Source organism: Rhododendron vialii, chromosome 2a (assembly GCF_030253575.1).
Source record: "Rhododendron vialii isolate Sample 1 chromosome 2a, ASM3025357v1".
Lineage (NCBI taxonomy): Eukaryota > Viridiplantae > Streptophyta > Magnoliopsida > Ericales > Ericaceae > Rhododendron > Rhododendron vialii.
In genome coordinates this window covers 45,298,732-45,323,455 of record NC_080558.1, presented here as the reverse complement: position 1 = coordinate 45,323,455, position 24,724 = coordinate 45,298,732, and the positions used below count along the sequence as shown (strand labels likewise).

Here is a 24,724-nt window from a genome sequence, read left to right as displayed (position 1 = left end):
TAAGTATAAAAGAGCTAAAGGACCATTAAATTAGTCCAACGGTATCCACAAAGAATTTATATATTAAAATCTGGATTTTAATCATCAAGGCGTTTGTAGTCCAACGGTTAGGATAATTGCCTTCCAAGCAATAGACCCGGGTTCGACTCCCGGCAAACGCAACCTTTTCTCCTTGTTATTTTTACTACTCCCTCTGTCCCAAATTGTTTGTCCGGTCCGCAAAACGATAACTTAAAAATAATGCAATTTTTTCAAGTAAAAATTCAAACTTTTTTCATAAATTAAAAATACTCATTGATATCTAGTAAGTTGTTGAAATTTTTTTAATTTTTTCTTGCAAAAATTGTATTATTTTTTACACTCCGTTTTGCGGACCGGACAATCATTTTGGGATGGAGGGAGTATTATAGTGTATGATTTGGCTTCTGAGGAGAGTTTTAATTGTTCAGTGAAGTGAGAGCAGAGGCATGAGCGGAATTTATTTTAAGGATAAAAATTGTTGATTGTGTAGAGCCCATCGAGAAAATTAGCTGTGTCAAAATCATAAAATTGGATGCCAAGTAACAACGCTTTAAAATGAATTTTAACTATTTTACAAATGGGTTTGACGAGTTTGATTCGGTGCGGCCGAACCCATATTAAAAAATATATATTAATGCATTTCGAACAGGCATTAATCGCATCCGATGTTTATAATTTTTTACATGATTAATGTTCTCTACGAAATATAACTTGAAAATGGAAGAACCCATAATATTGTAAGCTAGTTTACACCTTCCCACTTGCACATGAATATATTCAACCATCACAACCACTACCAACACAACCAACCAACTCGAAAGCGACTCGGGGGTGCTGTTGCGCAGTTCCCTGTTGAGCGGGTGCAGAGAGGCCGATTTGGTTGTTTATTTCGGTACGAACGGCTCAAATTGAATTTGAGAATATAGAAATCTGAACCGTCCATTGCTCGGTTAAGATCCGAGCCGTCAATTGCCGTGATGAGCGGCACTAATCGGCCGCTCTACACCGTTTTGTAGGGCTGTTTGTCAGCATCCTCCATTCTCGTGCAACGATTTTTATTTTTATTTTTTGTGAATTAGAAAGTAAAACGAAACGACTTAGAGAAATGGATTTGTCCAATTCTCTTCCCTGCGATGAGAAGGTGAGGATTCCTCCTCATTCAGAGCTCAAGCTGGGAAAATAACTTACCTGGAACAATGTAGATGTAAAAGTGCTTATCCAAGAAAATTGCGAAAGACGGGAGTGTTAGTTATAAGTAGTAAGGTTAAATTTCAATCAAATGCATGAGAATACATGATGTTTGCCACTCGATCGGCTAACACTCCACTTGCATGGGATGTTTTATTTTCAAATTAATTGGAATTATTACGGTTTAACGAAAAACCATGTGTTTACATCAATTACAGAGCTCAAAATTTTCACATCCACGAGTTAGTTAGAGAGGCCTAACCTTTTCAAGTTCGAAATGAGAAAATAACAAAAAGGAGTCGGTTCCCCTCACACAAAATTCTATTCAAAACTATTTTGGAGTTTCACACAAATGATCGGAGCCATTCGATCTATTCAGTTTTAATCTTGTCAAATTTAGAGACATATGCCGATCAAGCACTTACCAATATGCAAATGAGGTAATTTTTTATGGAAACTCTTAAAAAAACATTTTTAAATAATTTGAACGGCTCCGATTATTTGCGTGTGACTCCAAAACGGATCTCACGCAAAACTTGTACTATGACTTTTGTGTGAGAACCAGCCCCCTATCAAAAATTTCAAAAACAGCAAGAATGTCAGAAGTGGGATTTGAACCCACGCTCTCTCACGAGAACCAGAACTTGAGTCTGGCGCCTTAGACCACTCGGCCATCCTGACGCTATGTTCACAATCTGCACGAAGTATTTTATATATAGATTAGTTAAAAACTAATAGCTAACCCTACAATAGTATGACAGCGGATTTCTATGTTCGAGATTTCAAAATTGCGGAAAAAAAAAAGATTTCAAAATTAATCTTTCCCTACTTTCTAGATAGACTACAATTTTTTGCTCTCTTTTTCAACCGGTAGAAGAGTAAAAGTATTGAATTACATCAAACAAAAAGTCCACAATCATACAGAGTCCAACTGAAAGCCTGTTAGGAGAACAAATAACTAACGGGAATAGCCCTCATTCATGGGAATTAATATCAATTTTGCTTTCGGGAATGATTGACCCCCTAACCTTTCCGATTGAAGTGTACAATGACGACCAACTGAGAATTTTCTTGGTCCCAACCTCAAAGTAGTCCGAGTTTGGGCGAGGTTCAATGGCAGAAAATTGAGTTACTTTTTTTTTTTTTTGATAAAGCAAGCCTTGAGCTTTTTGTAATTTCAATTCGTTAAAAACAATTCACCAAGCTTGCAGCCTCGAACTCCTTTTGAAAAGTTTAAACTCAACCTTAAAACTTTACAAACTTGCAAGCACTCGACATGTTGGTACGTAGAATACAATTTTGCCAAGACCAAACACAAACTCCGACACGGTGGTTTAAGAATTTGTGCACTGAAAAACTCCCCTCAAATCCTCAGTCCCGGAAATTTCTGCGTACCCAAGTTCCGGTGTGTTTTTAGTTATTAGATTATTTGAAAATTTGAAGGGGTATAAAAATTTTAACTTGATCCAACGGCCAAAAATGCACAGGAACTGATGTTCGAAGGAATTTGGGTACCGAGGAATTGTGCACCGGAAAACTTGGTTACTTCAAAAGGATATGTTACGCTGTCAAATGCGCAGTGGTATTGTGTTTCTGCAGTTTAAGATGAGCATAAAAGCAGAGTGAGTAGAAACTGATGAACTAGGTAAAGGTTTGTTTCAGAAACTCCCCTTTCGGGATGAGATATTCCAAACCAAGGCGCAATACATTGGGAAATGATTTTGCCGCACCATTTTTTTATAATGCCACACTCTGCAAGTGTATTTTTGCACCAAAAAATACACTTGCAGGGCGTGGCATTATCAAAAAAGAATGTGACAAAATCACTACCCAATACATTTCTTCGAAAATTGACATACATATCAACAGTGAAGCAGACATCATTCAGAGGCAAAACACAAAAATTTGCCAAGCTTTGGCACAATTAGGGGCGTTGAAGACTGAAATTTCCAAGCAGAGAAATTTAACACTTGAATCCGTAATGCAGTTACTAGGCACAACTACTAGCAAACATTGAACACAAATAATCAGAACACAATCCAATCTGTCAAGGTCCAACTGTGAGAAGCAATTATATATCATCTAAAAAACATCAAAAAGACCAAATAAGGTTTAAAAGCCAATGTGCAAAAGGCGCTAATTGACATGCCTAACCACTCAAAAGCAGAAACGCATAGAAAGGATGCCCACTTAAAACCCAATTTGCTTCACAACATGCAGCTACCAAATATTTGTCAGATATTATCAATGACTACTCAAGCCACCCTAACTTCTTAAGCCTTCTTGCCTTTCCATGGTCCTTTGGGGATCTTACTTAACACCTTCGCATCAAAAACTGCATACTGCTTCTTCATCTCAATCATTGCCTTCTCAGCAAAAGCATCCACATGATCCTCATATTTCTCATACAGCACAGGCACCGTGTGGAGCAAAACAAATGCTGTCACAAAGATCGTAAAAATAAGTATCACCAACTAAGGAATATCACCAGCAAGCAAATACATTGACTAGCATAGTAGTTATTCAATGATTACCTATGTAAAACAAAGTTAAGAAGTTGCAGCAGCTCCCCACAGTTGACAAGATCCACAAACCAGTAATCACCTAATGAACAACACAACCATACCCACACCACGGTTCAACCAAAAGTCCAAAAACTAAACTACCATTATATTTTAGGGCTTCTGTGCAATGTATTAAATTTTACAGAAAAACATCCAGAATCCAGAAACACGAAGATTAATGTGAAATCTGTGGCTTTCTGTCCATAGTTGTAGATGCTTTATAAAGACAGTACTTGAACGGGATTTGGACCCCATAAACCATGCACCTGCACAAAAGTCAGTCTCAAAAGTATAGCTCCCAAACAAGTAGGAGAAACAAATCAACTTACAGCGAGAAACTTCTTGAGATCTCTTCCCAACGCAATTTCCCTGAGAAATCTGAAAGCCTGATTGATTTCAATGGTAAGGGCAGAGGCAAATTCCAAAACTGGCTCCTCTGGAATATGAACTTCTGGAATACTTGGACGAGACCTGGCAAGGGGCAGAACAACAATTACATTGCTTTCACAAGTGAACAGAAGACTCAGCACCTATGCATTGTCTCAAAAAGCGAAGAGAACAAATCGCTTTAGGCACTTTTGGCATGTAAATTTGATAACATAAAAGGAGATGACTTTCCTGACTGGAATGACTTACTTCTTGATGAAGGAACTTGCATTAGACCACAAGAACAATATGGCCAGGGCTAGTATCAAACCATGACAGACTAAAGTGAGCAAGTGATACTCAAACAACTCAAACAGAACCCAGAAAGCAGTGGCCCCAACCAAGAGTCCACCAGATATCTTCTTATCCCTCCACAAAAAGACATCAGCAGCTGCACCAACAGACCAAAATGACATTGATGAGCGAGAAACAAAGACTAGCTTCTTAACAGAACATTAATAGCATTTCCAACACATACTACTCCATTTTCTCATTAATCTCATTCTGCTAACAGCACTAAGGTTAGCCTCATTGATAATGGTATGATTAGTCAATAATCCAGCTCCAACTATGTACATGTGACTGTGTAAGTGTTTTCATGTTCAACGAAAAGCTATGCTGCTTCATAATTTCTTCGCTTTGGTGTGAGTTCGTTGTCCTTCCAGAACTCTTTGATTATTAGACAAAGGAGTTACGGGGGCAGACTGGCGCCAGTTGTCCCAGGACTAATAATCAAAGTGTTCTGGAAGAGCAACAAACTGCATATATGATTAGAAATTTTGAATGAGCATGGCATCTTGTGGAGGACGAAAAAAAACTCACGAAAAAAGAGAGATGAAACGAATGTATATACTTGGAGCTGAGTTATTGACTAAACACACAATTCCGATTATCAACGAGACGACAGTACTGTTAGGAATTATGGACAGACTACGGATTGCACGAATATGTCGTGTATCTTGTGCAACCAAATGTTCTCCTAACAGAAGGTTGAGAAGTAATGACACTGAAGCATGTTACGAGTCTCATTAATCGGATAATATCTTTCCTTTATATACTATGAATTTAGAACAAGGTCACAATCGGGAGGACCTACGTACAGTACACCAACAATTGGGTGTTTATAGACATTGGGTTACCCAAATTGAAAACCATTGTTCTTAACTTTTGATTTGAGTGTTAGACAAGTATCCCAAACTATAGGCATCCAATAAGTGTCCGATGCTCAGGTACGTTACATCCAGTGAGGTGTCCATATGTCAAAGCTGGTAGCCCAGTATTGAAACCTAGCGTGATTTAGAATTCCATACCCACCAAATTTGTGAGAGAGGTGGTGCAATTAATTTTACCTTGAGGGATTGATGGCTTAGCGGGAAAGGGCCAGCAATCTGTGTGAGTCTACAACTAGAATAGCCGACACGTAGAACTGTAGAAGCCACTAAGATGTAACCTCAAAGACACCATGGGTCACCCCCGTGGCTAGGCCTTTTGCAAGTAGTTGTGTCTGAGTGCTATTATGAACTTATAAATCATTAAACTATTGTCTACTTGACAACTTTGGAAAAGAAAGCGTGGATCCCATGTAGCCTTTATAAAGCAAAAAACTACGTAGTAAAACCTTTCCGGAACAAATCCCATCTACAAGAATTAAGAATCATGCAACTACTAGTTTATTGCTACTCTAAACTTCTAAAATAAAAATTAACATTTTCGAAACTCCGATCTTCTAATCCACCGGATCTGAATCCACCCCTATAGGTAAAAGGCCACAAATGAGAAAATTACTTAGTTATGCTACCATAACAGGAATTACCAAACCAGAAATCGAACAATTAATTTACGTACTTGTATTTTGTATATGCATTTTCGCACAGAGGAACCTTATCCGATGAGTGAGATACTAACGTACAACACAATTTCATGCCCTAATTTCCTTGCTATTCACTAAACTATTCCAACCTTGGAGCCACTGGAGGTTATGTTTGCCTGGGCCCTGAGAATTAGTTAAGGTATGCGTGAGCTGCCGGACATCCGGTTATTAAAATAAAAAAAAAAACCGAGGAAATGAAAAAGAGAAACAGTAGAGAAATAAAATACGATTTTCGATTTACGAACATACGTTTGCCACCGCCGAGGACCTTGTGAAGGGGCTGCTCTCGGCCGAAGATCCGGTAAACCTTGGACTTTAACTGCGACGGCGACAGCGACGGCGACGGCGACGGCGGCGGCGGCGACGATTTCTTCTCGTCGTCGGAATCTGAGGAGGACGAAGAGCCGTCCCCATGGAACTTCTCCGTTATCTTCTCCATCACCGACTTCTCGTGATCTGCCATCTCTCTCTCTCTCTCTCTCTCTCTCTCTCTCTCTCCAAGACCTCTCCGACAGTAAAGTAAAACCTTCGTTGTTCGAAACCAATTCCTCTCTCTCTCTCTCTCTCTCTCTGTGGCACTTTTACTTTTGTATCGATTTATAACAGCTGAGAAAGTGTGAACTTTATCAGTCTGGCTGAACGGGCGTGAAGAGTCATCCGATTAAATCTGGGCCGTTCAAATAAACGCACCGAAGCGGATATTTCTTTTATTTTCCCGAGGCTGTTGCTGTGGTCGGCACTGAAAAACTTCTCGTAACATGGACACAGTCAGTCAGTCAGTCACGCAAATCAATTACTCCGACCTTGTGCGCAGGGCTAGGAACAAACTGAGTTGTTCGCGAATCAGTCACACAAATCAATTAGCTTGTGTGCGGGGCGACAACAAATCGAGCTGTTCCCGATCAGTCACAGAAGCTAATCTAGGAAAAATCGAGCTGTTCACAATCAGTCACACAAATCAATTAGCTTGTGTGCAAGGTTAGGAACAAACCGAGCTGTTAGTAAAGAATTTGAGCCTTGACTCGTTATGAGTTTGGTTTGTCTCGGTTTATAATTAAATTATTCATTTGATTTCTTCACAAGTAGTTTGAGGTTATGAGCTTGGTTCGGGTTAGCTCATTAGTAAATGAGAGACGAGCTCAAATTTTAAAGTTGTTCAGGAAACGAGTGAAGTTCGAGTTAGTTTTATTAACTCGGTTCCTTTTTAACAGCTTATTTGTTTGGTTCCACTCACTAGTAATGTGATAACCCAAATTTTAACTTTCAAAATTAAAATACGAAACTTGAAAATTGTTCTAAAAATTCTATCACTACAGTTAATCTTGAAATAATTTTTGTCATTCGCACTAGTTTTTGAATAATTTTCTGAGAACGAAGTCTAGACAACGTAACTAATCGAAGCCAAATACGGACCGATTGTATAGATATTTTCTTTTCCCTAAACCGACTTGTATCGTCGGCAGATATTTGTTTGGCCAAATAATTTTCTATACCCTTTTAAAATGCTGTTGATATAAATAATTAGAGTGGTAGTTGAGAGTAAGGAAAATTGTGGTGTGGTATAGAATTGTGGGTTAGTACTGCTATAAGTACCGATCGGCGCAGTGGAGAAATCGTACCGACGACAGCGTCAGGCCGTCTCCGGTCACCGGGTGGCTGATCCGAGCCATCCAAAAATTCTAAAAAAAAAAAAAAAACGAAGGGGCTTACGCGGGAATCAATGACATCCAATGTGTGTAAAATGTTTGATCTAAACACCCTATTTTTCGTGTATATATGTATATATACACAAAAAATAGAATTTTTGGACGTTGATTCCCTCGTAGGCCTCTCATTTTTTTTATAGAATTTTTGGATGACTCGGATCGGCCGTCCAGTGGTTGGAGACAGCCCGACGTGGCCGTCCGTACAATTTCCCTACGTTTTGGTCGGTGCATATATCATTTTTGATAAATTATTTGTCGTAGATATTTTTCTTCCTAATTCAAACTTGAAGCGTTGGTAGTTGTACTGTGACAGCCATAGCGACCGCCATTGCCGCCAGCCACCGCCTTGCCATTTTCTGGACTTGGAGTCCCTGCAGTGCTCTAAAAGAGCTGCAACTTGCAGCGCTTTAAAACGGCGCTGTTTTGGGCCAAGATGCACACAAATCCTCTCTCTGACCCATTTGTCCCCCCCTCCTCTCTCTCTCTCTCTCTTTCTCTCTCTTGTCAGACCCATTTGTCCTCTTCAACTCCAAACCAAAAATGTAGTATAATTTCTGATCAATTTTGGTCATCAAGCAAAAAAAAAATTTTTTTCCTTAAACGACTTCAATTCTAAATCAGATATGGGAAAAATGCTCCTAACTGAAACTCATTCCACTGGCACTCAAAGGACTTTTATGACTTTTTTTTGTCCTTATTTTTGAATTTTTTCTCATTTGTTAGTTTTGTGCCAATTTTTTTTGACTTTTTAATTCGTCTCAACTCGGAAATGTAAATTTTTTTTACTTTTACCGAAATATTTTGGAAAATAACCATTTTTAAGTATAAAAAAAAAGGATTTTTTTGACTTTTTTTTGCTAAAAAAATGGTTATTTCCCAAAATATTTAGATAAAAGTAATTTTTTTTACTCTTCCAATTTGTCTCGTCGAGGCGAATCAATAATCCACCAAAATTTGAAATAAAACAAACAATCGCAGAATTTTTTGAATAAGGACAAAATGTTCTAAAAGAAAAAGTTCTTAGCAGAACTTAAGATTAATTTGGAAAGGAACCAATTCATAAAATCTAGTAATTGAAGAAAGAGATCCAAGTAACCAACCCTTTTTCCATGGAGTTTATATTCTCGTTTAGAATCTCAGCAAACTAGAGTGAATCACAAGAATCCATAGAAAAAACCCAATCAACTATTAAAATTCATCAAAGCTTTGCTAAAAGTGTTCTTGTTCCTCTTTAGATATTACCATTAATTATAAGAAGGCGTTCCACTTTTTATATAAACCTTCTTTTTAAAAAAGAAGGTAATTTCAAATTCAAAAATTATGTGTTTACGCAAATAATTTTTTTACCAATATAGATTTTGTTTGAGAGATCTCATTGGGATCTTTTAAACAGTCCAAAAAAATTGAAAAATCATTTTTTATTTTGATTAATTTGAGTTTGAAATTATTATTTTTTTATTTGAGTTTGAAATTACCTTCTGTTTGGAAAAAAAAATTTTGAAGAAAGCAAAACGGAGCCTAACTGCTCACGAACCTTTTAGAGTGGAGAAAGAAAATTTGCAGAAGAAATCAAAAAGAGGACAAAGGGTAGAGAGAGAGTCTCGATATTAGAGAGAGAGAGAGAGGAGAGAGAGTCTGTGCGTGTCAGACAAGAGAGGGTAGAGGGTTTGGACCAAAACGGCACTGTTTTGATGGGCTGCAAGTTGCAGCTCTTTTAGAGCACTGCAGGGACTCCAAGTCCCCATTTTCTACCTCTCCTCCCTAGCACCCATCACTAGCACCGTGCTCCATCACCACCGCCGTCACTCGGGTCCACTTTTGGAGACAACCCTCGCACCTCCCTTTATCTCTGTCGTGGTCTCTCTCTCCCTCCTGTAGCCGCTTCCGCGCTTTCCATAGCCCTCTTTCTTCGAAAAGCCCTCCCTTAGACAACTCCCACTTTTAAAATGGTTTGGGAAGAAAAGAATTTTAGTTATGGGTTGAAGAATGGCATGGGACAGCCTATAATAATACTAAGGGCACCCCAATAATTTTCTTGGGTCATCGTATAATTATGTTCCGATCGGGCTCGTATGAGCACACTAGCCATCAAAGGTTTTACAAGCCACAGGTTCGGATGAGTAATTCGTATGCCTGGTAATTTTATAATCACATTTTAAAGGTGAGTATGATATCCCTTGGTTACATAATATTCTTTCAAATTGTTTTGTAATTGTTTATTGTTTTGATTTTTATAAAATGCTATGTCGAATTTAAAAAATAATAATATGAGTATAAAATTGTGAGAATTGAGTTCAAAAAAAAAATGCATGGGATTAATCTAAAAAGAAAAGTAGATAAAAGAGTTTGGAGTAAAATCAAGGCGAAGAGCTCTGATGAGCTATGTGTAAATTGGCGTCTATGAAATTGTGGATAAGGATACAACCGGGTATCCCTTGGATTTGATATCATTTCCCTTATTTTGCTCGGGTCGCTCCCTGGGCTAACGGATTACTGCCCAAGATGATAATGATGATGATAGATGATGGATCTCTTTCGGTTTAACAGTTTCGAGTCTGAAAACTGTCGTTGGATTCTGGATTTTATGATTTGCAAATTTGAAACTTGTGTTGTTGAAAAGTATATAATTATTGAGTTTGGAAACTCATATTGATCGTTGAAAAGTTCATGATTATGCCATGTTTTATTTGATTATTTCCATGCAATTAAGTAACCTCGTATATCGTATTTCTCACTGAAATGATTTTGTACGCACCCATTTCAAATACAAGTTAAGCTGGTCCTTCGATGACGATTGTATTGACGTTTGGGGTTCGAGTTGCTCTGTAGTGAAGATTCCGATAATTTGCAACTTGCACGATAGTTGATTCGATAGTGCCAGAAGCTTGAGGCTTACAATTGTTATACTTTAAAGCTGTTAAGCGAAGTTATATTTGGTTTGCATGATAGATAGCTCTGATTGTAATATTTTATTATTTGATTTTAAGACCTGAGAGTTAAAACTTTACGGTTGTGTGATATCAAAGGCCTAGGGTGATTCTAAAATCACAGGCCATGTCACAAATTTAATTCCCTCAGGTTTGGGTCGTGACACGCGAACCTTTTAATCTCACAACCAAACGATTCATACCGACCATTACATGTACACATTTATTAATACTATTTTGATCTTCGATTAATTTTGAAGGACCATAAACTTACCGTACACTAATGGGACCCATTTGAAGCCGGAGCTTGGCCAACCCGTGGGGTTTACATTTGTGTATACTATACATTTACAGGTTAGTCATACTTTTGGTATGTTGAAAAAGTAGACTCATCTGGAAAGCATTTAGCTTTGTTCAAAAAGAAAAAAACATGAGTATCTGGAAAGCCTTAATTGGTTGCCAAGGTAATATCGTGACGGTATTTGTCTGACTTGTGGGTCGGTCATGAGATTACCCCACTAATTAAAACAGCCACTTGGAGCTCTTAAATTAAATCACTTGTCATTATATGCTGTGATATGGACATACTAACTCACATAAGGTTAACATCACATTGTGCTTTATCATAAATGAAAACTATTTTCTTACCCATTAAGGTTGATGCTTGATTAGGGCCGGCTCGGCTCGGCTCATCTCGTTTAGTAAACGAGCCTAGCTCGGGCTCGAGTTTTCGGTTCGTTTAACAAAAGTTCAGTTCGTTAATGGTGGTTCGGCTCTATTAAAGAGGCTCATTTAGTAAATAACTCAGCTCGACTCGATAAGGGCTCGGCTCGTTAAAGATCGAACCTAGCTCGAGCTCAAATATTTGGCCACCGAAATTCGAGCTCAACAAAACTCGGCTCGTTTACAGCCATATGCCTGATGATTAGACCATCCCAAAGGTTAGTCAGGTTGGGTGACAGGTTTGGTCCTCACATAATTGATCAGAATTCAATTCTCTAGTCCTAACGTGAATGACTTGCTTTTGAGGACCGGAAAGGAAATTAATTGAGAAACGTGTAAGCTAGCCCACCAGGCCCAGACACCTTGACCGTCGGTTAGACCACGAATACAAGAAGGGCACAGGTGTTTTGCAACGTAAACATGGCCCGTAAACAAAGCCCAATCAACCTAACATTTGGGCTACTTGTGGTTGATTTTGGCCCATTAGTGTTACTGGTCCAATTCTGATTGGGCTAACCATTCAAAGCTTAAACTTAAACAGAGGCCCTTGGCCCAAACTTATCTGGTGTTCAGCCCTTTTTTTTGATCCGCGGTGTTCAGCCCTTGGTGGGAATATTTTGGTGCATGAGCTCAACAATTAGTTGCTTGATGATGAAGATCATAACAGCCAAACAGACCACCATTATGACACCCTTAGGCATTTCTATGCTGGATTTGTAGAGTCTGATCCAGCATTTCCTTAACTGTTGGGGTCAGGTGTAGGTAGAGTCTGATCCAGCATTTCCTTAACTGTTGGGGTCAGGTGTAGGGGAATCGCGGGCGATCACGGGATAGAATGTGATTGGGGTTGGAATAGCTTTCGTTGGAGTGTGATGACTGGATCTGATTTTCGACATGGTGGTTTTAAGGAAGTTATGGGTATAGGGTTATGGTGAAAAGAATATGGTGGGAAGATGATTAATGGGCAAGAGGATAATTGTGAATTTTCGTCGAGCATGCTCGAATACAAAGTAGATTATACCCTATTTGCACCCGAAAACTTCTGATCACCTGAGACGGTCTAGTTGTTTGAAATGAACTCGCACAAAATAGAGGTTGCCAAACCAGGTAATTTGACAACTAGTTGGATACTCTCCATTTGCTCGGTTGGCAGACCAGAAAAGCAGGCAAAAGGGGAAGAAAAGCCCAAAAAGTGTAAGGCTAGCCTAATTTGGCTAAATTATTGTTGGATTGTAGGTCCTTTTGACTTGCTTTTGGCATACCCTAAACAAAGAGGGTCAAAAAAGTTATGGGGAGGCTCTTAGCATGGGGTGAACTTTCTCACTTTCGAGGTGCACACTTTGTTCATGCCAAATAATTGGCCAATTAGCAAAATAATTGATCATTAAATATTGCTTATTTTACCATGTAAACAGTTACATAAAGTGAAACAAAAAAACAACTGGTACTCCTAAGATAACATTGGCAGTATAATTAAACTCCACCAATGATTTTCACGTTTTCCGAGGGGATTTCAAGCACGGGAAACAGTACAGTACTATAGTTGTAATCTAGTTGATAACACTTACGCAAGGCATTATTTTTTTAATCGATACGAGAAATTATTAGATTATGTATGAATTACAAAATACAAACTACGGGACATAACATCAATTATGTAAGAGTTCACAAGATAATTAACTAAGCTCAATAATTCACCCAACTACAAGCCCCTACTATGGGGAGAAACAATTTCAATGGAAGAATACTCAAACGCAAGTGGAAAGATTCGAATTTCTCACATCCTGTTGAGATACAAGAGTCTTACCAACTGAGCAAGCCCCAGTTGGTTACACAAGGCATGTTGAAAGAACAAGTAAATGCAAAAAGGCTGCAAGATGATAGACCCAAAAGAGGCTACACGTGACAGATCTCAAATGTGACTGCAGGTGAGGGGAGATGTTAAGAAAATATAGTCTCACATTACTTAAAAGTGAAATGAGTGATCACTTAAAAATATGAGGGACCTCTCTACTCATTATTAATTGATTTTGAAATGGATATAAAATTTCCACAGCAACACTGCATGCTCAGCCTCGAGGGTCATCGTCTCGAGCACACTTGGCCGAATACCAATAACACTAGCGTGCCACGTGGTGTGACCGTTCGCAAACTATTCTTCGAGGGAGGAGGGGGAGTACAATCAGTTTAGGTACACAATAATTCAATCACAGATTCACAGCCCGTCGAATTATTGTGTAGGTCGCATGGTTGGGGGAGTAATGAACCTAAGGCACACTCAATGCGTGAAGAAAAGAAGGTAAAGCACACAAATGAGCCAACAACAATAACTGAGCCTGAGGAAATCAAAGTACCCAACACAGTATCGTGACAAGAAGCCAATGTAATGAAATATTATAAGGTTCAAAAATTCACATGAAGAGGGCAAGAGGCAGAAGAAAGTCTCAATAAAGGTCTGTTGGTAGTTTGCTCCAATTAAGATTTTGGTTGGTTCAGTCACATTTGGGGGATCCAGCTAAGTTGAGAAATTATTCGGTGCGGGTATATCTCACGTGGTACCCATTCGGCACATCTAAGCCGTTCAATATACTTTTGAATAGCTCATATTTAAACACTCTATTCCCTCTGATCCCAACACTTTCTCTCTCCATTTTCGAGCCGTCCAAAAATGCAATGAACGGCTCGGATGCACCGAGTAGACACCACGTGGTACCCGCTCGGCACTGAAAAATTTTCCCAGCTAAGATAGCTTCACAGAATGAAATGAATGAATTTGAATCAAGGAAAAGTTATTATTTGGTCAAGTGTGACGAAGCCCACGCAAATGTCAGGTGAAGAAGCCCCTGGAGCACTGAATAATCGCACCAAATCAAGATCCATAACCCCATTTCTTACGGTTAGAAACAATCCACCTACTCCTCCGAAGAAAATTGAAGTAATCCAGTTTTGGCTTCATAAGTCTCGCGCCCGATTCAATTTGATGATCGGAACGGTCATTTTATTGAGCTTGTTACAAAGTTCAACCATGTACTATGTTGCTAAGTTAAACCATGTAAAAAGTTTAGTCTCCCACTTGATTTAATTAATTTGATTATTGGAAATGCACTTTTATTTCATTGAGTGATGTTCAACCGTGTAAAAATCTTGTTACGAAGTTCAACGCTAATGCTAAATAAGCAAATTCATGAGCTGCCATGTTCGGCCCATGGGTGCTTGCACTCGGTAGCACGACGAATCATACTTTGAATGTCGGAAACCAGAGCCGCAACCTCCAAGGGAGAACTTTTTAATACTTCTCGGTAGCACGAACCATACTTCGAATGTCGAAATTAAACCAGATCCGCAACCTCCCAAGGAGAACTTTTTAATAGAAAAAAAAACAACCTTCCGAGGGTGACTAATTCAAACACACTGAGGTTCATAGGCTGCTTGTTATCGGATTCTACTCAGTCCCACATGGGAGGGTTCTGGGCCCTAACATTATCTGTGTTTTAATTGTGGGCCAATTACTAATGTATACGATATGAATCTGAACCAATGAATACAATAGAAGTATAGAACTTACGATGAATAAAAACTCACAAGGTTTTTTTATTGGGAAAAATGAAGGTTAAAGACGTATTTTGATAATTAATATCCATTAATAACATTTTAAGCATTAAGAAATGTTCTCAGCATGTTCTAGGCGGATATTAATTATCAAAACACGTCCTGTACCGTCACCTGAGCCGTCATTTTCCCCTTTTATTGTGATTTTGGTCCCACCAGCTGCATGTTTGCCAAGTGACCCCTCATGTAAAATTTAACCCAATAGGATTCAGCAAATAGGGCACAGAGCAGTCTACCTGATGTACACTACATTCTCCTTTTCATGAGGCTAACCCGGAGGCAGGGAGAGATCCACGAATTCTCTCTCGTGGGCACCAATATTTACTGACCATGAACAAAAATTGATAAACAAGCACAGTAATATATAAAACTAGGCTTCATCCTACGCAATGAGTTCTGTCATATGTATGCTCAGGCTTGACCCTGAGATTTTTGGAGCCCTAATTGGAATTTGAAAATGAGCCTCTCAATTTTGTATATAAATTAATTGTTTGACATGAAAAGCATGATAGCGTTGTGGCATAGCGGTTTACTGCTTCCTTTGTAGTATCTAATTAAGGTCGTGAGTTTGATATTCTACGCCTTAGATTCAAAGGCCATTTTTTGTAAGTTGAAAAAATTGTGTTAAAAAACAATGAGGTCAATGATCAAACACGACACATCATGCATATATAGAACACAAGTAACTAACAGTTGCAGCAGAATAGTCTATTTGTGAAATACTCCATGTGCCCATGCTAAAACCGTCCCTGCCCAGAGGACCCAGACCCAAAGGGCTTGAACCAGTGCTCTCTTTTTGAACTCTTTTTGTTTTAAAAGCACCCAGGTTTGTTTTTCACTTAAAAACAGAACAATTTTAGATTTTAATGACCTACCCAAGGTTTTTAACAAGACCATAGCCCAGGCTGCACTCTGCCTTCAAAATTTGAAGGGCAAGGTCGCATTCTAATCGTCTGTCTCGATAATCGATAGTTAATTTGTTGAAGACTTGTATCGGTAAGAAAAGACTCTTGTTGGTAAGAATGTTTTACCAAAGTCTAAAATCTTAAAAAATTTGGATGGTAGAAATTAGTACTATACATACTGCTCTCTATGTCTATAGAGAAGCCAAATCTTTTTAGACGATAGACAATAGTTTCGTCTATTTGCTCTTTTTTAGGGCTTGGCTGTGTTTCTGTTTTTCTATATTTAGGTAGGAATCTATAAATATCTTATGCCGTATGACCTGATCTGTATTCCGATGGTAATAATCTATAGATGTCGTATGACTTTTTTAAATAAGTACGCATCTTTTATTGACAAAAAAAAGATCTTGTTTAGTTTTTTTTTGGTCATGGGATTTGGGTACCCAACCGTCCATACTTGGTAATGGACAATTCAAATTTCATTTAACCCAAACAAATCTCAGCTATCCACCAAAATGAAATCTGAGCCGTCGGTGAGACCAACAAAGCATGTTGTCCCTTGCGGACAACACGAACCTTGGATTCGTTTTATGTTCGGTCCGGTCCAGTTATGGGGCGTTGTCCTCCCTCTACCATCTCTACGAAGTTCCGCTGAATTATTTATCAACAGTATCCTGACACAGAGACTGGTCTCACATGACTATACTGCAACCACGTACACAATTCAATACACACACTCTCTCTCTCTCTCTCTCTCTCTCTCGAGGAGGGCATACCAAAAGGCCAGACAATTTGTACCCCGTCCCCCCTCTCTCTTTCTCTCTCCCCTCTTCTTCTTCTCTCTCTCCCCTGTTCAAGGTTATTACCCCGTCCCTCTGCATTCCCCACTGTCACACTCCACTCACCCCTGCACACGCCATTTCCCCGTACCCCTCATCTCCTCAAAATTACAACCACTATTCCCAAAAATCTCTCTCTCTCTCTCTCTATAAATCCCACGCACCAAGGGTTTTCCTATACCCATCTTGTATTCTGGCTCTCCCAACCATGGAAGCATTCAGCCTCCTCAAGTACTGGCGCACCACCACCGGCGGCGGCGCCACCGCTAACCTCCGCGCATCCACCCCCACTACAACCACAACCATTTCCACTGCCATCTCTCACTCCACGGCAGAAACCGACGACGACGAAGAAGAAAACGGACCCTTCTTCGACTTGGAGTTCGCCGTCCCCGACGAAGATCCCGACGGCGAGGATCACGACAAGCAGAAAACAACGGACGGCCTAGATGAAGAGAGAGAGGACGAGGAGGGGGATAGTGATGGTACGGAGGGTGAGAATGATGCGAGAGGAGGAGAAGAAGAAGAAGGGGAGTTCAAGTTCACGCTGGAGCCGTCGGACGACTTGTTCTTTAACGGGAATTTGGTGCCGGTGGAGCCATCGTCGATCGACGACGGTTCCGGGCAAATCGCGAAGCCCCAGTTCTCGCTGTTGAAATCGGCGAGCAAGTTTGGAGTGCTGATGTTGAAGCTGAAGAAATCGAAGCAGCCGAATTCGGGCGAGAGAACGGAGCCCGACGCGGCCTCTGTTTGTTTAACGAAGCAGAGTGAGAAAGAAGCGGAGGCTCAGACCCAGAAGCAGAAACCGAGTGAGAAAGAAGCTGAGGCTCAGACCCAGAAGCAGAAACCGAGTCAGGTTTGATTTATTTTGAGCCTAACTTAACGAAAATGGAAGAAAGGAAAAGAAAAGAAAATGGGAGAGAAATGAGAGGAAAATCTTTAGAGAAAAATTACTATTTACATAATTTGAAAATGTTATTTTCATCTTTCTCTCTTCCAACCAAACAAACAATAGAAGGAATTTTTTTAAAATTTTTTTCTTTTAGTTCCAAACAGAGCCTAGTTTTCAGGGTATTTTTTGAATTTTCATTATATTAGCGTCGATTTTTATGACGAAGTGCAAGAAAAAACAATCTAAAGACAGAAAAGATTCGATTTGGCCCAACTTGTTATTTAGGCGATTTTTTATCGTCTTTTTTGAATTTTCGTTAGTGCATGGGTCAATGTTTCTGGATCTGATGGAGTATAAAGTTTTGTCAACAAAGAAAATTAAATAAAAAAATTATTTTAATACTCCCCTTAGTCAAAGTATCCATTTTTTTTTGTCTCTATCATATGTGAAATTTTACAAATCTGTCCTCTCTTTTTGAACCCATGTGAAATTTTACAATTCTGTCCTTTGTACATTCTGATCTTCACACACTAAGAGGGTAATCTTGTACTTTTACATGGATGCAAACAAAAAGAGTAGTGCATTATGGATAAAAGAGTGGAAAAGCCAGTTCCTAAAAAAAATTCAGTAAAAAAAATTTTGAAGTTTTAAAAAATTGTCCTCGTTATCTTTAGGGAAATGATTTTCACACCTTTTCCTCATGCACTTCTGTTTTTGTGTTTTAGTGGAATAATTACAATGTGAAAAATTTCACGAAAAGACCAGAAATAGAGTACATATATCCTATCTTTCGAGAACCTCTGGTACGATTATCCCAGAAAAATCTACGAAAATTAATTTAGAATGCGTTTCACTAACACAAATAGCACTTATTTCTTGAATTGAATGCGTATTGCGAGAAAATTACGTGTTTTGTAAAATGAAAAATAAATACTTAAAAAAATAAAAACCTTGGCGGGCTTAAGCTAAACTCACTCTCATTCGCAGAGCAAGCTGTTCACGGTGAAGTTCAAGGTAGAAGAAGTGCCGATTGTGTCATTGTTCACTAGGGACAACAGCTCCCGAGCATCCTCCGGAACCATTAACAACAACAAGTCTCAGAAGAAAGAGACCTCGGACGAGTCGGGTCCGGACGAGAAGCGGGTTTCCAAAGACGGGGTGCAGAAGTACCTGAAAATGGTGAAGCCGCTGTACATTCGGGTGTCGAAACGGCACGGCGAGAAACCGTCCGCGGGGTTTTCCGGGCAGCTGAGCGTGCAATCTCCTGCCCGCCCGGAGGCTCTGAAATCGGAGAAAACCGAGGCGGTGCTGAAGTCGGAGCCTCCCGCGGCGGCGGCGGCGGCCGCCGCATCGTGCGAGGAGAAGAGTGGGAAGCAGGGGAAGTTGCTGCTGCCTGCGGGGCTGAGGGTGGTGTGCAAGCATTTGGGGAAGAGCCGGTCGGCGTCGTCCGCGGCGGTGGCGGCGGCCCCCGTCTCGGGGGCGACGGTGAAGCAGGGGAGACGGAGGGATGATTCGCTGTTGGAGCAGCAGGATGGGATTCAAAGCGCTATTTTGCATTGCAAGAGATCGTTCAACCTTTCTAGGGGTATATGATATCATCAATTTGAATTTCTCTAATTTGATTTTTCTTCAGTTAACGCCTAGAAATTACTAATAAATATTTTTACTAACCCATTTTTATTTCGTTATTTTTTTCATCCTTTCGTCATTTTGGTAAATTTTCTTGATTAATTACTACCAAAATCGAAAAAAAAAGGGGTCCACAGAAGAAAAAAGATTGAAACACCTTTATTTATTGTCAGTCTTAGGGTTTTTTTTGGCTAAATACGGAGTAATCAATTTGAATTATTTTTTTTTCTTTATTCAAATTTTTTTCGCATTTGTTGTTTTTTCCACCAATTTTTTTGTGAATTATTCCTTCAGCATGACAAGAGTAATCTAAAAAGTAAAAATTCCAATCGAAACCCAAATTTTGTTGAATAAAATAAGCCAATTAAAGGATTATTTAGCCAAAAAAGTATGGATTATTTTGTGGCTAAACAAGGAAGGGCACAACATGTGAATGTCAACGGGCTATGCAAGTAATGCAACGCACTTCACGACTGATAAATGGAAGGAGTTGGAGTCGTAATCGTGCGGAAGCACGTTTTGACTCAGTATTGCTGCATCGGTAGTGGTTCAAATTTTAACCCGTCGTAGAGGGCTTCAGTCTCCTTGACTCCATTCTTCTTGTTGAATTTTTGTTTTTTTGATTTTTGTCGTCAGATGTTAAGACGACGATTGATCCCAAAATTTTGACAACAAATTAATACTATAACATCACTGAATATGGATAATGGCTGTTCAAGCTTATTATGCTAATGTTGTTTTTGGGTTTGTTTAGATTTGGAGTCGACTCTGTTTCCCCGGTCCGTGAGCGATCCATCGCTGAAGAATCCATCAAATTAAAGCGGGAAAAGTTGAAGAGGAAGAGTGAAAGGCAGATAATGGAATCTGCAATCTCATCATTTCTCCATTATCTTTCGATGTGTAGGGACTAGAGAGTGAACTGGCCAAACAAGGGCAACGAGGAAGAAGAAAAACGGATTTATCAGTTCTAAGCTTTTTTCCTCTGTAAATTTTCCCTGTGGGAGGAAAAATCGGAAGATAGTAGTAGTAGCACTAGTCGTAGTGATGTAGAATTATGACCTCATTAATTGCCTGTGTAAAGGTTAGTATTGTATTTATTTAATGCCGGTAAATATGTTATTATGCCTAGTTTAGTTGGATCAAACTGTGGAATTTGTTTCACATCGGTTAATTATTACATCGAAAATTAGTATGTATGACTGAGTGGCTGTAACGATCCGACCCCGCTGATTTGCTGACCATTCGTCTAATTATACAGCTCAAAAGATTAATTTTAAATTATACAGGAGCTGGACGGAATCTCTTGTATATAACTTTTCTTATTTCCAAAGTCCCGATGTGGAACTCTTTGGAATTGTTGGTGGCCATAGTGTGACATTTAATTCCCTTGTACCAGATTTTAGAGGTGGCTTCCACCGTATAGACGAGGGTTATGCTCTGATACCAACTGTAATGACCCGACCCAATTGACCTATTAAACATTCATCTAACCACACGGTTCAAAAAGTTAATCTCAAATTATATAATAGCTGGACATAATCCTTATATATAACTTTTCGTATTTCCAAAGTCCCGATGTGGGACTCTTTGGAATTCTTGGGGTGTCACAGCGTCATTTTCTCTCATCGCCATTTAGTTCTAAGTTGGATGCTTTAAGACGGATAAAGCAGTTTTAAGCTTTTTTGTTGGATTATATTATGCATTGACATTTTGATGTATTTTGTAACTAAATTTCTCGAACATAATTCAAACATGAAATTTTACCAGGGATGCTGCCCACATATATTTTGTGCACAACAAATTGTGTACAGATCATAGTGTGGGGCTCATTTCGAATATCAAACAAACAATTCGAGCTGTTTATTAAATATATAATATTTTTTGGAGGACCTTTGCAAAAAATCAGTTCAATTCGATACCGATAGGCGCTCGATCTAATTATCTAACTTTTCATCTAATTATTTAATTTTTAAATCAGAATTTGTAGTGCAGAAATTTATGTAAAATTTTGGCAAATTGATGGAGCAACTATCGACATCTAATGGAATTTAAGTACGTTTTGTATAACACATTAATTTTTTTTTTCAAAGAAACATTTTGATTAATTCGAATAAAATCTAAGATGTGCTCGACACATAACATGAGTATATTTATTTTGGAAATGCTAATAACTGTTGTTAAGATTCGAAAGTGACTAGAAATATGTGAAAAATATAGGGTAATTTGTACTTGCACCCTCTGTACTATTATTGATTTAAAGATACACCTTTTATACTTCAAATTTAAGCTCTTACATCCCAGTACTTTGAAGTGAAAGAAGAGGAATTTGCACTTTGAAGTGAAAGAAGAGGAATTTGCACTTACACCCCCTATATTTTTACATATAAAGGGTGTAAGTACTTAAATTTAAAATACAAAGAGTGTATCTTCAAATCGGTGATAGTATAACAGATGTAAATACAAATTCCTCTATTAAAAATGTAAAAATTACACATTTTTTAAAAATCTTTTTCTTTGCTTATTGATGGACTATCAATAAAATGACTCATTTATTTTTTATAGCGCCGATAGTATCCTGAGTAATTTATCAGTGGTCTTGGGGCACTGTCAAGTGGTATTCTAAAAACTTACGAATATATATTCTTGGCGCACTGTCTGGTGGGGTTCTAAAACCTCACGAATATGTATTGTAGGAAAAAAATTTCAGTGCCGAGCGGGTACCACGTGATGCCAGTTCGCGAATCCAAGCCGATTTGGAGAGAAAAAATGAGAGAGAAAATGTTGGGATGAGAGGAGAGAGAGATAGTTTTAATCTGAGTCGTCCAAAAGTGTATTGCACGGCTCGGATGCGCGAGCGGGTATCACGTGGGATATACCCACTTGGCACTGAAAAATCTCTCGTATCGTAGAAAAGAGTAATGAGTGAATAATAAAGTTTTAATCTGAGTCGTCCAAAAGTGTATTGGACGGCTCGGATGCGAGAGCGGATATCACGTGAGATATATCCATTCGGCACTGAAAAATCTCTCGTATTGTAGAAAAAAGTAATGAGTGAATAATAATAGATAAAAAAAATTTATTAAAAATTATGTCCGAAAATTTTAAAACTCCAAAACTAACAAAGCAAAGCTGGTGTCCGAGAGCTATTCATAAAATTGACGGTGCTTTTGGTTTCACTGCTGTCTTTTTTATACGCTGTAAAAGACGGAAAAGGATGGTTGTCAGCGGAGGGAAAGGGGAAAGCAACAACACATGCAAAGACTCCAACAGTGAAAAGGGGGCCTTTTTCTTCCTCTTTTTTACTAGTAACTCGGAAAGCAAAGAAGAGAGAGAGAGAAAGACAGAGAGAGATAGAGGGGGGGATGGTGCATGGGGGAACGTGAATTCATTGATGTTGATGTTCATAATTTGACAAGTCTAGCATTTGAGATTTTTCAATTTGTCTGTTTGTGGCAGTGTTTGGGCTGGAAGAGCGCTGCTGCCCCTGGAAGAAGTGGAACCATTTCCCCCCACTAGCCAAAAAAGGTCGCAGAGAGCCTTTTGTCTCATTCGCCATTTTACTATAGGAGTAGTACTTTGATTCCCTTATTAAGCAAATCCTTGTTGGTTAGTGTATGATTAACAGCTCCATCTGTAACTACTCCTATGAACAATGGTTATAAATAATTAGTGCTTGGTCAAGGACAATTGGGACTAATTTTAAGGTTTTGAAGTTAACTGCTAGACAAATCTTCAAGTGGGTCATGGTGAGAAATGTTTGGCTTTCGTGGGTTTCGAACATGCAATCTCATCGAGTACTTGTTTACTTTCTCACGCCCATTTAACCAAATTTATTGGATTAAGATAAATTTGGTGCTCCACTACTGTAACAACAAGATAAGAACCTGGGTCTTCTGAAGTCGATCAAACTATGGAGAATCCAATACAGGCTAGACACAGCGTTCAAAAGTACTATTCTACTAGCTAGTAAGATAATCTTATTTTGTAGCATGCTTGCAGCAAATTTGATCCATTGAAAATGTTTTTGAAACCTTGCTCTTAAGGTTCCAATGTTACAATTATACAAGAAGCCGTTTGTTTTGACAATCAATTGTCCAGATTTACAAAAGTATTCTACCAGTAAGATGAGTATCTCATTTGCATGTAGCATGCCTGCAGCAATTTTGATCCATTGAAAACACTTTTAAAGCCTTGTTCCTAAGGTTCCAGTGTTACTACACATTTGTTACTGCAATTATATAAGGGTCCGTGATTGGACTATATCGGCTTTTTCTCTAGTTGACTTCAGAATAGGGTCCGGCTAGCGTGAGTCTATTAGGCACAGAATTATACACACAAAAAGACAAACAGTTAGAACTCCAACACAGTTTTCACAGATATTTAATGTAATTTAGCAAATATTTATGCACTTTTTGCGGATATTAATACAAATTTTTTTGCTATTATCCAGAACTCAGTGGGCTTCGGTTAGCATCTTCCATTACATAATGACACTTGTTAATTTCCGTAGTTCCAAAAGAAAATATAAGGGCATTTGCAATATTGTTTACCAGAAAGTCTACACACACAGCAATCTGTGCACAGATTGTGCACAGATTTTGTTGTGGGGCCCACCATGGGTCCCACACAAATCATCCGAACCGTTTATTAAATGTAAAACATTTTTTCAAGGGCCCACGTAAAAAATAAGCTCAATCCAATACCTATAGGTGCTCGATCCAACCATATAACTTTTCATTATCCGAAAATCTGAATGAAAAGTTAGATGGTTGGATGAAGTACCTATAGGTATCGGATTGAGCTTATTTTTTACGGAGACCCTTGAAAAAATGTTTTACATTTAATGCACGGCTCGGATGATTTGTGTGGGACCCGTGGTGGGCCCCACAACAAAATCTGTGCACAATCTGTGCACAGATCTGCTGTGTGTGTAGCAGCTTTCATTGTTTACTCAGTTTTTTTTGTTTTATTCTTTCTTGTACTACCTGCGTCCCTCGTAGAAACGAGAAGTTTTTCAGTGACGGGCGGGCACTGATCACGTGGTGCCGAGTATGATCTTAGCCATCCAAACATGTTTTGGACGGTTCAGATTTGTTTGGATAATTTTATTGTAAAATTATCAAAACACCCCCTCAAGCCCAAACAGATTTAGACCGTTCAAAACACGTTTGGACAGCCAAGATATGTGCTTGGCACCACGTGGCCCGTGCCCACCCGAGCCTGAAAAATTTCTCCGTAGGAACAGGCGGAAATAGTAACGGGACGGTTTGGTCCATAAACGATGGCGTTAATGATATTAAACCCCCTTACACTAATGCTCATTTTCACTTTGCTATATTGTTCAACATTCCACACTTAACCTCCTCCAACTCTACAAATAACAAATACGGCTTACGCCGTTAACGGAAACAGGCGGATTATGGTT

At 38.9% G+C, this 24,724-nt stretch overlaps 2 protein-coding genes and 2 non-coding genes across 4 annotated transcripts; 2 read left to right on the top strand and 2 right to left on the bottom strand.

The window, feature by feature from the left end:
• Positions 1-89: 89 nt before the first annotated feature.
• On the top strand, positions 90-161 carry TRNAG-UCC (transfer RNA glycine (anticodon UCC)). Its single transcript has one exon. It is a non-coding gene; the product is annotated as a tRNA-Gly (tRNA).
• Positions 162-1,806: 1,645 nt separating this feature from the next.
• Positions 1,807-1,890, bottom strand: TRNAL-CAA (transfer RNA leucine (anticodon CAA)). The gene has a single exon. It is a non-coding gene; the product is annotated as a tRNA-Leu (tRNA).
• A 1,310-nt stretch (positions 1,891-3,200) lies between these two features.
• On the bottom strand, positions 3,201-6,893 carry LOC131315006 (reticulon-like protein B1). Its single transcript, XM_058344047.1, has 5 exons — positions 6,319-6,893; positions 4,410-4,590; positions 4,103-4,244; positions 3,744-3,813; positions 3,201-3,649 (listed from the first exon to the last, which is right to left on the bottom strand). Exons 1-5 carry the CDS (start codon positions 6,530-6,532, stop codon positions 3,483-3,485), a joined length of 774 nt encoding a protein of 257 aa, XP_058200030.1. The 5' UTR covers positions 6,533-6,893; the 3' UTR covers positions 3,201-3,482.
• A 9,845-nt stretch (positions 6,894-16,738) lies between these two features.
• Positions 16,739-20,495, top strand: LOC131315002 (probable membrane-associated kinase regulator 2). Its single transcript, XM_058344035.1, has 3 exons — positions 16,739-17,634; positions 18,658-19,255; positions 20,054-20,495. Exons 1-3 carry the CDS (start codon positions 16,987-16,989, stop codon positions 20,116-20,118), a joined length of 1,311 nt encoding a protein of 436 aa, XP_058200018.1. The 5' UTR covers positions 16,739-16,986; the 3' UTR covers positions 20,119-20,495.
• Positions 20,496-24,724: the final 4,229 nt, after the last annotated feature.